This window comes from Argopecten irradians, chromosome 3 (genome assembly GCF_041381155.1).
Source record: "Argopecten irradians isolate NY chromosome 3, Ai_NY, whole genome shotgun sequence".
Classification (NCBI taxonomy): domain Eukaryota; kingdom Metazoa; phylum Mollusca; class Bivalvia; order Pectinida; family Pectinidae; genus Argopecten; species Argopecten irradians.
The window spans coordinates 12958197-12972931 of record NC_091136.1 but is presented as its reverse complement, the minus strand read 5'-3'; the positions used below and the strand labels follow the sequence as shown (position 1 = coordinate 12972931).

General features: G+C 36.5%; 1 protein-coding gene across 1 annotated transcript in view; it reads left to right on the top strand.

The window, feature by feature from the left end:
• LOC138317583 (son of sevenless homolog 2-like) overlaps positions 1–5776 on the top strand; it is a 28784-nt gene extending 23008 nt beyond the window's left edge. Inside the window, exon 23 of the mRNA XM_069259356.1 lies at positions 450–5776. Coding sequence (XP_069115457.1) covers positions 450–973 — 524 coding nt within the window. The 3' untranslated portion in view covers positions 974–5776. The remainder of the gene's footprint in view (positions 1–449) is intronic.
• The last annotated feature ends 8959 nt before the right edge of the window (positions 5777–14735 follow it).

The window sequence follows — 14735 nt, the reverse complement described above, 5'->3', positions numbered from 1 at the left end:
TATTAGTTTATCTATGAAAAACAGGTAGGTATTTGACATTGACGACAATTTAAATGTGATTTAGATTAAATATTTTATATCTTCACAATCCCAACTTTGAAAATGTAACCGTCAACATCGAGTAAATCACCTATCGGAAATTAGTGGTTAGACACTATATAATGTTTCAAAAGTGTCTCGTCGTGTTGGAGAACCTCAATAAATGAAAAACAGTTTGTATTAAATCTTGGTTCTGACACCCCAGGGGGGCTGGAAGGGTGGAGCCGAATCAGGGAAACTAGAAGTTATAAATTATTGAATTCTTTTAAATAAGCACTTTACCTGTACCCATAACATGGCTTGGATTAACAAGCCAGGTCAGCACCACCTTCTGGGCCTCTTGCTCTTTGTTGTTATGGGTGCTAGCTTCATTGAATTGTACCTTCAATATTTATTTCTGATCGTTGCAGATGCACTGACCAGCAGTACCTGGACCCTCAGCACTATGACATCGTCTGGCTCTATGACCAGTATCATTCATGCTCCTAGTTCACACAACATACCATCACCATTAGTCCACGACAAGCCTATCAGTTTACAGCCTCCGCCACTGCCACCTAGGAAACGCAACAGAGACTCCACCAATAGTGATGTGTTCTTTACCCATAATGCCCCTGACCCTCCACAGATTCCCCCGCGGGGTAACCCCCCACCACCTGTGCCCCCAAGGAAGGACTCCATGTTTAGCACTCTTCCACGCTCCCATAGTGTTTCACAACAAACCTGTAATTCTTCCAGTAGTCTAACAACTCACAATAACTTAAGTGCTACATTGCCACGGTGTAACACGGCAGACGCTAGTGTACGACCACTGCTATCAAGTATGCTAAATGTGAATGGGGACAATGCGGTAGTGACCCCTGGTCAATCAGTCACTCCAAAACTACCACCAAGGACTTACCGGATAGCACACTCTCGACAGAAAAGCAGTTAGGTTGACTCCTATCACTGTCAACTGACTGACAGGAAATGTCATTCGCTTTACATTAAGATATGATCGCTGTCAGTGAAGAGATGTTATAAAAGTTTTGAACTAGTGCTGATGACATACCCTGTTGTGTATAAGAACTGGGTCTGTCTGCTGTTGATGGGCCAACTACAAATGTGTTCGTGACAGCAATCTTGGATTGAATGCGATATTTGATTCCAAAACAGTTCATTTTTTCTGGTGCATAAAAGAAAGTGTTGGATGTCACTGTTTTAACTCTATATACACACTGTTTCCAGTGTAGGAGCTTTTTGTCTGATTGTGGCCATTTTGTGTTAGGAAGGAGTTTCTTTAGCTTACCTGATCCAAAGGACCAAGGTGAGCTGATAGTATTCCATGGCGTCCAACGTCCGTTGTCTGCCTTCCATCTGTCACAAAATTGACTTATTGTCTGGTCACTTCCTTATGATGTAGGATTTCTATAATTATCTGGCTGGCGATCCATTATTGTTAATGACATAACATACCAAATTTTTTTTTTAATTTTTTTTTTTTTTTTTTTAGAAAAATGATACATACCAAATCAGCAACAATGTAAATCTAGTTTTTATGTGTTGAATGAAATTGCTAAGAAGTAAATCTTATACCGGACAAGTATATGATTAGTGCGGGGGTTGTTTGATACTAGCTTTATTCTAAAATAAATAGTTCCGATTCATATATTGTATGCTTCTTGTGACAACTGAGTCCAAAAATGGAAAAATTTGAAGTGAGATAATTCAATATTATTTGAAGCTGACATAAAAGACTGCTGGTCAAGGCCCCTGAGTGACAGGGGAAGGGCTGGCCTATGGGGGTCCTGAGAGATGGGCAGGGCTGGCCTATGGAGACCCTGAGAGACAGGGACAGCGCTGGCCTATGGGGACCCTGAGAGACGGGGACAGGGCTTGTCTATGGGGAATCCGAGAGACAGTGGTATGGCTGATCTTTGGGGCCCCTGAGGGATAGGGGAAGGGCTGGCCTATATGGGGACCCTGAGGGACAGGGGAAGGGCTGGCCTATATGGGGACCCTGAGGGACAGGGGAAGGGCTGGCCTATATGGGGACCCTGATATACAAGGTAAAATAGATTAGGAATTTCAATTCAAAAATTGGATTTGAGAACTTTTTAGTCTATCTTTTAACTAAAAGTCATCATATCAAATTGTGCTGATATTGGTCAGTACTGTTTGCATCCATCAGAACATGGACTTAGATAAAAAAAAAAAATATAGTATTAGGTTCTATTTTTTTGGCAGCATAAAATCTCAGAATTTTGATGGATTTTGTGAATGTGTGTTAAGTCCATATTTTGACCAAGGTTATATCTAAATCTGATTTGACTGAGCTTGGTCATATTGCTATCATTCCATATGTAGGATTACTCTTTGGCAGAAGCATTTGTCCTGTTAGTGTTTTATCAAATGGACTTCAATATTATTCGCAAGGCAGGATAGGCAATTCAATCTTTCACCCCTGAAAACACATTTAGACTTTTCTGAATCATTGACAAGAACAGCCCATTATGAAATTTTAGGGGTGAGTGAGTTTTAAACGACAAATTATCATTTTTAAAGAATTCTTGTTGTCATATTTATTTACTGAATTAAACAGGTGAGTGATACAGGCCCTATGGGCCTCTTGTTTTCATGAGCAATTTCTTGTAAATGCATTATTAATTATTATGTTATCGTTTTTGTATTGTCTGGTTACACCACAGACAATCCACTGTGCCAAAATATATATGATATGTTAGAGACTGCTTCATGTGCTACGTATGGAGACTTGAGATCGGTTTGTATGAGTGAGAGAGATACTTAATAAACAAATCAAAACTTGTCATGTTCAAATGCAGAATATTGCTTTAAGGAGCAAGAAAATGATTCCTAGCTTCCATCATATTCTTGCTGTACACAAAAGTTGTGATGTTGTAGAAGTTATCAGGATTTCTATGATAAGTACATTTCGTGAAGCAAGTCGACAGTCGTGATATATCTTTCTTACCTTTTTAACCTTCATTAATTGCTCTTGTGAAAAGGCTTTAATTGTTACGGAAGTAAACCCATCATATTCAAACAAATTTATACTTTTACCGGCTAACTTGTATAGTGTAACTAGCAATGCTAACATACAAGGGGATAACTCAGCAGAATGTCTGAACCCATCCTACACATTAGGAAGTTCAAAAAAGTTTTCATTTTTTTAACAATCTGCATAGTGAAATTTTAAGGAATTTTAAGTTTTAAAACACAGCAGAGCTGATCAATATCTTGTTTTTTCTTCAATTTACTTTTATACAATAATTATTAGCCATACATGTAATGCCAGTCATACTTTTCCTCACTTGGAAAGTGTCTGTGTTATGAGAAACATTTATTCTTTGTGTCAGAGAATATGACTACTAGTATCTGTGATTTTGTGGACCAGAATGTAAAGCCTGCTCAAGGAAAATCGTCTTAATATATAGGTCAAAATATTTTTAAAAAAAATTTAATTCAAAATTTATCAGTTGATAACCCAAACAAAGTGGTTTTGTGAAACAGGTGGTTGCTATATATACAGAGTTTGTTAATAGGCAGGTTTTATTCTGTGTTTACAAAGTCGTGTGGTGATCTTTGCTTATAAAGTATCCATTTATGTTTGGCTTATAAGAGATAAGTTTTTCACCCTTAGCAAAGCTGTGTTTATATTCTGATATACCATATTCACCGTAATTAGCGCCCAGGGCGGTTAAACTTTTAAGCATCAATTTTGTACATGTGACTTACAACATAATAATGCATTTTATAAGATAAAAAGCATATGCATGCTTACTGTAACAGATAAATGTAGCACGAGTACAGAAAGATTTAAAATATGACTTTTTTTTGTCCACAACATACATTTTGGTTCATTAAGAAGCACCCCCTTTGTTACCATTATTAAAGCGCTCTTGGCGCTAATTACAGCAAATACGATATAGCTACAACAACTGAATAACAACATTTCCTTACACCCCATGTTGCTATATTGTGCTCTTTTGGGGAGACCGCTTCATAAACCATAGGATTCTGACAGATGTTGCAAATTATTTCATCCTCTTTAATTTACTTCTGAGATTCTGGAAGTAGCAAGTTGATTGGCCAATTAAAAAGGTCACTGGAACATGGACTTCAATGGGATGCTGTGGTATTGTTTATAAAACCGAGTGAGAATTAGGACCTGTATATAAAGTGGTCTGATTTAAATATGTCACAAATACTTATTATTATACAGGTATGTATGTATTGTCTCAGTTGATGGAGGCAAGATATAAAAGTGTTGCTTTTCTGGCAGTGGCATCAACATTGTGTTGAAGTTCATTTTAACAAAGTTTATCACTTTCAATTGAACAAAAATTGGTCAAGTTGTTCTTTGTATGGGTCAAATACATGGACAAAGATTAAGAAAAAGATTCACACTCAGTCTAGTTATGTTTGGGTTTGTTTTTTTTTGGGGGGGGGAGGGGCTGTGGCTAAATAGTTGATTTTGAGAATAATTGTTCTGAATCTTTGCCATGATATTCTTTGCACCCATCAGACAACACTAGACAAAGATTAAGAAATAAATATTCTACCTGGTTATGATGGGGTGAAAAAATATCTACATACAAGATATCAATCTTAGAGATATATTTGTCAAATATACTGGGTATACGCTAAATGCAGATAATTGTGTGTATTTCTTGTAGCCTCTGTGAAGACTGGTAAACTGACTATAGACAGGTGTTTAAGGTTGTGAGATATGTTATGGGTAAGACCAGTGTAAGTTAGGCACACTGAATTAGACTGTGATGGCGGCGGAGAAAGTAACTTACCGTATGAAAATGACATTTTGCCGTTACTGGTCTGGTGTTTTTATAGCAAACATGGCAAGGAGTATAGTGGACCCCCGATAATCCAGACGCCAATAATCCGGAAAATTCTCGGTCAGTACAGAAATGTTAGGAACAGTTTACCTGACATGACATATTGACTTAGAACACCAAATTCGGCAGTCTGGAAAATTCGTAATACGAACAACTAATGCTGGAATTGACGGTGTCCGGATTATCAAGGTTTCACTGTAATGTTAAAGTAACATTTGAATTGGAAATAATTGTATATTGATTTCTCCTTGTATTATACCTATTTGATAAATGTATAGTGACGGTTTATATTTAGATTATGTAGGTATAAAGTGGTTGACAGTTGAACACTGGTTATCATTAAATCATGGTAGACAGAAAGTTGTTGTATTATTGTTAATTATACCATATCATCACATGAGATTTTGGCATAATCATAAGCATGATGACTGAGAGCTGTTGTATGTGTTTATCTTCTGTACCATGGATGACTGAGAGCTGTTGTATGTGTTTATCTTCTGTACCATGGATGAGTGAGAGCTGTTGTATGTGTTTATCTTCTGTACTACAGAATGACTGAGAGCTGTTATATGTGTTTATCTTCTGTACCATGGATGAGTGAGAGCTGTTGTATGTGTTTATCTTCTGTACCATGGATGAGTGAGAGCTGTTGTATGTGTTTATCTTCTGTACTACAGAATGACTGAGAGCTGTTGTATGTGTTTATCTTCTGTACCATGGATGAGTGAGAGCTGTTGTATGTGTTTATCTTCTGTACCATGGATGAGTGAGAGCTGTTGTATGTGTTTATCTTCTGTATTACAGAATGACTGAGAGCCGTTATATGTGTTTATCTTCTGTACCATGGATGAGTGAGAGCTGTTATATGTGTTTATCTTCTGTACCATGGATGGATGGTGAGAGCTGTTGTATGTGTTTATCTTCTGTACCATGGATGAGTGAGAGCTGTTGTATGTGTTTATCTTCTGTACTACAGAATGATGAGAGCTGTTGTATGTGTTTATCTTCTGTACTACAGAATGAGTGAGAGCTGTTATATGTTGTTTATCTTCTGTACCATGGATGAGTGAGAGCTGTTGTATGTGTTTATCTTCTGTACCACAGGATGAGTGAGAGCTGTTGTATGTGTTTATCTTCTGTACCATGGATGAGTGAGAGCTGTTGTATGTGTTTATCTTCTGTACCACAGAATGAGTGAGAGCTGTTGTATGTGTTTATCTTCTGTACCACAGAATGAGTGAGAGCTGTTGTATGTGTTTATCTTCTGTACCACAGAATGAGTGAGAGCTGTTGTATGTGTTTATCTTCTGTACCACAGGATGAGTGAGAGCTGTTGTATGTGTTTATCTTCTGTACCATGGATGAGTGAGAGCTGTTGTATGTGTTTATCTTCTGTACCACAGGATGAGTGAGAGCTGTTGTATGTGTTTATCTTCTGTACCACAGGATGAGTGAGAGCTGTTGTATGTGTTTTTATCTTCTGTACCACAGGATGAGTGAGAGCTGTTGTATGTGTTTATCTTCTGTACCACATGATGAGAGGCTGTTGTATGTGTTTATCTTCTGTACCACATGTGAGAGTGTTGTATGTGTTTATCTTCTGTACCACAGGATGAGTGAGAGATGTTGTATGTGTTGTTTATCTTCTGTACCACAGGATGAGTGAGAGATGTTGTATTGTGTTTATCTTCTGTACCACAGGATGACTGAGAGCTGTTGTATGTGTTTATCTTCTGTACCACATGATGACTGAGAGCTGTTGTATGTGTTTATCTTCTGTACTACAGAATGACTGAAAGCTGTTGTATGTGTTTATCTTCTGTACAAGAGGATGGCTGAGAGCTGTTGTATGTGTTTATCTTCTGTACAAGAGGATGGCTGAGAGCTGTTGTATGTGTTGTTTATCTTCTGTACTACAGAATGACTGAAAGCTGTTGTATGTGTTTATCTTCTCTACCACATGATGAGTGAGAGCTGTTGTATGTGTTGTTTATCTTCTGTACTACAGAATGACTGAGAGCTGTTGTATGTGTTTATCTTCTGTACCACAGAATGAGTGAGAGCTGTTGTATGTGTTGTTTATCTTCTGTACCACAGGATGAGTGAGAGCTGTTGTATGTGTTGTTTATCTTCTGTACCACAGGATGAGTGAGAGCTGTTGTATGTGTTTATCTTCTGTACCACAGAATGAGTAAGAGCTGTTGTATGTGTTTATCTTCTGTACCACAGAATGAGTGAGAGCTGTTGTATGTGTTTATCTTCTGTACCACAGAATGAGTGAGAGCTGTTGTATGTGTTTATCTTCTGTACCACAGAATGAGTGAGAGCTGTTGTATGTGTTTATCTTCTGTACCACAGAATGAGTGAGAGCTGTTGTATGTGTTTATCTTCTGTACCACAGAATGAGTGAGAGCTGTTGTATGTGTTTATCTTCTGTACCACAGAATGAGTAAGAGCTGTTGTATGTGTTTATCTTCTGTACCACATAATGAGTGAGAGCTGTTGTATGTGTTTTTATCTTCTGTACCACAGAATGAGTAAGAGCTGTTGTATGTGTTTATCTTCTGTACCACAGAATGAGTGAGAGCTGTTGTATGTGTTTATCTTCTGTACCACAGGATGAGTGAGAGAGCTGTTGTATGTGTTTTATCTTCTGTACCACAGAATGAGTGAGAGCTGTTGTATGTGTTTATCTTCTGTACCACATAATGAGTAAGAGCTGTTGTATGTGTTGTTTATCTTCTGTACCACAGAATGAGTGAGAGCTGTTGTATGTGTATGTTTTATCTTCTGTACCACAGAATGAGTAAGAGCTGTTGTATGTGTTTATATCTTCTGTACCACAGAATGAGTGAGAGCTGTTGTATGTGTTTATCTTCTGTACCACAGAATGAGTGAGAGCTGTTGTATGTGTTTATCTTCTGTACCACAGAATGAGTGAGAGCTGTTGTATGTGTTTATCTTCTCTACCACAGAATGAGTGAGAGCTGTTTGTTGGTTCATCCATTGAGTTGGGAGAGTATGTATAAAACAGAATTGGTTTGAAAGACATTATATACATTTAATACCTGTAGTTTCCTTCAGTGAAGTTATTGTTTCTGTAACATATTGGATGCGACAGCTTAGTATTTCTTATTTTGTCAGATGTACAGCATACTCCTTCCTAAAGATAGCCAGTTATTGAATTTCATGTTCCCTCTATAGATGCCAGGGGTTGTGATCAAGTCTGCCCTCTTTTCCATGACCTTTTATTGTTTGATATCAAGAAAAAGATCTCTTGGTTTTAAATGATACAACTGGTATTGATACAGCGATACCGCTTATTATTTAGCAAAACTTATAACAGTAAATAGTTTGGATCCCTTTGATCTCCTGCACAGCTCCGCGACGATCAGTTTGCAAAACGTTTTTTAATTGGCTGACCAATCGGGGACCAGTATCAGTGTGAATGTAACACTTTGATGGACTTGTAGTTTGGGGAAGTAGGCGGGGCCACTGTATGTTTTTTTTTTTTTTTTTTTTTTTAATTTAATATTTTTACCAAAGATACAGATAATTGCACAATACCGGGAAAAATTGCTTGCTGATTTGTTTCTGTCCTCTTTCTGCCTACATATAACCTAAATTTCAATCAGGAGGAAAATGTGTTTTGCAAACTGAAATATGTAATGACACAGGAACGATATACATGTATATTGAAATTTGATTAAGCAATCCGAAAGTAGGAATTTCTGAAGCTTCGTGTGCAATACCATTGGCAGACATGCACAATTTCTATCGAAATATTAAATTTATAATGTTTTACGTGTTAAAAACCGTTAGAGAATGTTCTGGAGTTCCACATTTGCATATTTTCATATCATATACAGCGGCAAAAACTTGGTTGACCAGAATAAACATTCATGAATCATATATTTTCGCATTGGTGTTACAGTGCTATAACATTTTCACTTCTAAGGCTTCAATATTATTAAAATTGATACATGAATACGGAAAATAATAAAATATCTTTTTTCCCAATTTTTCAATATTACTAAAATTGATTTATGAATATTGTAATGAAATATGTTTTCCTATTTTATGTTACATGTAAAATAAACTTGGTTACAAAGTGAACGCCTACTTTAGCTAATGTGAACATTTGAATAGTATCTAAACAATTGCAAAGCAAATTGGTAAAGAAATATAGTTTTTTACCGACAAGCATTGGCCCGGCCTACTGGCAAAACTTCTAGTCAATCACAGTGTTACACTCACTTCAATACTGTTCCCTGATTGGTCAGCCAATCAAAAACGTTTTGCAAACTGATCGTCGTCGAGCTGTGTGGGAGATCAAAGGGACCCAAACTATTTCCCGTTACGTCTGTAAGAAATCATTAATATAACAGATCTACTGTACATTTGTCTGCAATATCATACACTGCTGCCAGCAGCCATTACTACCATGTCGTCTCCTGTATCAACATTGCAGTATAACAATATTTACATGTTATGGAAATGTTGTTTTTATTTCGTAACAAATGTCAATAAGATGTATATGTAAACTTAAATATGTATCAAATGTCAAATAAATAAAATGGGTAACCCATTGCAGTCATGAAGTACATATAGTTTATTTTCTATCACGTCACACGGGACAAAGCCATGACCTATAGCAATCACATGTTGGCCCTTCATCGTCCATTTGTATACAATTTGCAATTTTAGGTCATCTGACTCCACGGGTCAAATAGGCTAAAATCTTTAAACAATTTATTGCGAATATTCAATAGGCCTTGTAGCATTCTGCTATGGAGGGATACCAAGTTTGTTCAAATGAATGTCCTTGACTATCATTCAGATTGTATAGCTACAAATGTAAGAATTTATTTATCTCATAACTAGTACCGTAATATAAAAAAATATAATGTATAGCTTTGATTTTTGTGTTAATGCATGACAAGCTGAAATCATTTTTATGTGACCTTCAGAATATCGAAACAATCATGCATCCACTCTTACGTCATAAATACCTGTGACGTCAAAATAGTGCTATTACACATTTTAGTGTTAAATACACATGTACAATATTAATAATTTTCTAGTATGTACATTAATCCCCGACTTCTATAAAATGTACATACATGTTTGCATTCTTTGTTGGATTCTAATTGCATTTGAGAAAAAAAGCATAATCGCAAACATATTTGCAACCTTCGTTGCCATGGAAACAAAATATGGGCTTCTGATTTTGCCGATATTTAGAAATTATTTAATTTCAGTGGAAATTAATATGTGGCAGTTCATTTCCACTTGAAAATTGTTGTTTCTTTTCGTAACAAAAATCATTACGGTTCTTTTGACGGGTAAGGAAAACTTATTAGGGCTTCTGTTCTGTTTTTAAATTATTCTTCTGTACAGAAAATTTTAATCAAAGGATCTCCGAAATGGTTAGAGATATGCCAATGAGCGTGTTACCATAGAGATATGCCAATGAGCGTGTTACCATATTGTAGGACATGAGCTGAAGGTGTGACAGCAGCATTTTTACGTTAGTCAAAAATTTAATATGGCCGGTATGACATGACTTCCGGTTTTAAACCTATGACAATATCTCGTTAACGGCTTGACGATTTTTTTTCTGTTTTGGATATGTTAATTAGAATCAAAATAATTAATGTAACGCTATCGTTGTAACGTCAACTTTCGGTTGACAAAAAGGGTCAAAGTTCAAAAGTTCAATTTTTCGGAAAGAATGTCATAATGTTAACAATGTAAAAATGTATTCTCACGCCGGTCAGAGATCAGCGCACGTGACCAAGCATCTTCAATGGGAAATGAAGTGATCGGAGTTAACTAGGTTGATTGAGGCGGAGCGAAGTGAAAATGTAATTATTTCTTAGTTGAAATATTTGTGTGTCTCTTGTGTATAGAAGATTTTGGATAATTTCATTTTTAGTTCGATGCATGCACTTGAATAGTAGTGATCGCTCGAAAAAATCGGAAACAGACGAGGAGTATATCTATATTGGGATCACTAGTGCCCCTTATGGTCAAGCAGAAAAATCCCTGCCTTATCTATGTTACAGTGAGTATTCATAGCCAACTAACGCGCGGTAATTACTAATAAGGTCGACGGCAGGAGAAATAAGACGATGAGCGTTATGTAAAATAACATTCATTTTATTTTAATTAATTTGTCCAATGATGATAAACGTTGTATTAATGCTACGCTAATAACGTTTGCGACTCTACAGAATTATCAATCTCGTCTTGGATTTTGAAAACTTTGAAATTAAGAGCTGTTTTGAAGATAGTGTGTCTTTTTTTAGACATCTTCGCTTGTGGTGGGCTGTGGTTTGACTCATGAATTTAAAAATGGCGGTAAAACTACCTGCAAAATCGACCAGCCGGTTTGTTATGGTCTAAGTTTATCGCCACGGCAGGTAAGAGTCACTCTCTTTATACAAAATTCTAAAATAATTTAGTAAAATCTGGGTTGTTTTTTTTTCTTGTTCAGTGATATAGCGGGCAAGGTCGACTTTTCGGTAAAATCGTTAAAAGTTTTCAGAAAGGATGAAATTTTGCATTTGGTTTCTTTAAGACATAAAGTTTTAGGAAAAATGGACCCCAAAAAATTACGGCCCCTGGCAGCCACCATATTTGTTTTTAAAATGGCTTCTGGTACCCATCTGTTTCCCATACCTTATGTTTTATACCAACTAGGCCCAAACTTTAAACGTCTACATCCATTTTATTGTTCCATAGGAACATTTTGGTAGTGTTAAACTTCATGTAGAAGGTGCGCCATTTTGTATTTCAAGATGACCAATGTAATATAGCGAGTATTTATATTTCTATAATGTTTTATACATAAATAAGTTGATTCTCACTTTAATTTCAACATCACCGCTATTTCTAAATCCAATATGGCCGTTTAAAATTAAATTGTTCCCGTACTTCATGTAACTGATTCTAGTACCTCTACCCCGTAACCTGTACCCGTATTTCACGCTGTAAGTGATGGAGCAAAAATAAAGCTTACACTCTGGAAATGTTGATACTTCTGGGATGTCTTGAATGATATTGGAAAAGAATAAATTCCTGAATCGCAACTCTATAGATGTCATCAGAGGATCAGCTTTCATGGGCTTTATCAACTCCTCAACTGGAACGTGTTCCAAGTAGCAAATCAACAGTAATTGGCAAAGTCATTGCCCATCTGCCGTTAATACTCAGCTCATATCGTCTCGCTTTTACTGCCATCAATCGGGCACCTCCTCTCCCTTTTTTTACTCTAATGTTTGAAATAGCTATTAAGTTAATATGCTCTACATACTAGGGTATTGATATCTTCTACCAACTCTTTATACTTCGTCTTCATCATTTCAAATCCTTCCTCACAGTGTATCTCCTATGGACGCTCAAGTCATCTATAACCGCTTCATCGTCTGCTGTGACCATAAAACTATTCTCAGGCAGATTTTTTTACTCAAATGTATGAATTTACATAGACTCGAGTAAAAAATCTGTCTTAGAAAGTCAATGGTGCCGGGCCAAGATGATAACATCTAGACATACATAAGAACTCATGGTGTCAGAGAACACAATCCACATGATTTCTCATTAGTGTGTATGAATTCTTTCTCATGCAGACGTCTGTCATCCCTCTTTGCCTTTAACAAAGTTAATGAAAGTATTTTCTTATAGTGCTGTGGTTTCTTTGTTCTTTCTCTTTTTAAGATGTCTGCCGATTTACTAGGCACCTTCTCTTCTCAAAGCGACCGATAATCTTTCTTCAACTCCCCATTTTGTCATATATCGACGTCAATCAGAAATAAATTCGACAATGTTTGAAATGACCAAGTAGCCGACTGATTTAGTTTTCCGTCTATGTGGTTCCCGATCTTGTCTATACTCTCCATCATCTGCACAGTTTTAATGACCTTATATACTTTCTCTGTTCACTATCACTGCAATTTATTTTCGCAGTCATTGGTGCCGTATGTATGCTGTGCTGATGGTGTCTATGTGTTTTACGTGGATTTGCATTGCATATACTGCACTGTCATGGTAAATCTTCATCTCTGTTCTTAATTCACCACCACCATCACCTATCTGGCCTTCGGCGTCTTTATCTCCTAAGCCAGTAATGAGATTGGGAGTTCTAGCTCGGAAGCTCAGCTAACATCTGTAAGATTTGATATAGAGGTACTATCTTCGTAAAGACTTTTTTGTGGTTAATTTCAGTACTATAACTGCCAAATTGATATATGTACACCACTTGGCATATTAGACGCTTGCTATGAACTTGCTCGAAGTCCTTCTTTACGTGGAGTCTCCTGATGCTGTTGGGGTCGTTCAGGATTGCATAGAACCGACTTCTTTTACATTTTATCTGATTTTTAATAATTGATGAAATTGTCATAGAGAAATTTGAGATGTTCTTTGTTGTTATATAATGGTTATATTTTACCTATAGATGTGTTGACAAGTTTAAAATCTACCCTAAGGCATTGTGGTCTTATTTTTGTGGAGTGACCGACAATTACATATAGTATTCACATGTCAAAGTGTTTATAACCTTCCTTGAGGCGATGGTGTCATTGATAAGCTTAAGTAGATATATTTTCTATCAAACTGTCGATATATTGTCTAGTCGTTTAATTGTGATAATATCTTTATGCTATTAATCTTGATTACATCCGGGTTTACCTATTGGACAATGGCCATTTTATTATAAAAACCCATGCCTGATTTATGAACATCAGTTGGATTTCCAACCTTCAAAGCGGTCACTACGGATATTTCTTGGATTACCAGATAGTGAACTGTGTGTGTCAATATACCTTCTGTTACGCCATTACTCAAACGTTGAGTTTTTCAGGGTGACATTATATAGCCACTATTCTTCCTGCCGTGTAATGAACATGTACATCAGATAATTCTTTTGGCATTTACCAAAAAAAAAACCTATTTGATATAGAAATTGGGAACCTTAGATTGGTTCCATAATTGATAAATATAGCGACGTTTACAGGTATATATACAAAGGTCATTTTTTCGGTAAGATTTGATGATTTATTTACATCATAATACAATCAAATTACAGTGCGCATAATTTGTACATTTGGATATCTTACTTGTATATTTGTAAGATAATTCATAGAATGTATGCTTTTGAGATTTTTTTTTCTTTTTATGACTTTTTAAAAAGTTTTGATGTAAGTTTGATCATGCAATACTACATAAAAATGACAACTTGTCGTCCATATAAATTGGCTGATCAATTACTTTAATGCATTGCCAGAAAACTTATGCATCAAACCCAATCGAAAACATACCAAACTACAAAAATAACGTGAAGTATAACAACGGTATAGCTTGCAATATCTACTGGTTTTCGGACTATCGGGACTTCGGACTATTGGGCCTTAGGACTATTGGACCCTCGGACTAACGGGCCTTCGGACTAAAGGGACTTCGGACTAACGGGCCTTCGGACTATTAGGCCGTAGAGATATAAGGGTGTCACCGTTACGATGATTAGTGATACTTCTAATGGCGGAAATAGAGGAGACATGAGATGTGCATGGCATATTCAGAGGGTTCTTCTGTTATCAAAAAAATATAATTTCCATAACGCGGGTCGTCAAATGTTTGCGACAGTCGTCCTAATATTACTGCGCAGTATTTGGCTATCATTACATAAGACAGACGGGAAAACAGAGTCATGTACCTTCAATGTAAACATACCGTATAGCCTGTTATTTTCGTGGGGATGATATTTTCTCGATTTCGCGGCACATAAAGTCATTGCTATGATCAAGAAAATTTGATCCGCGAAATAAATGTAATGAGAAA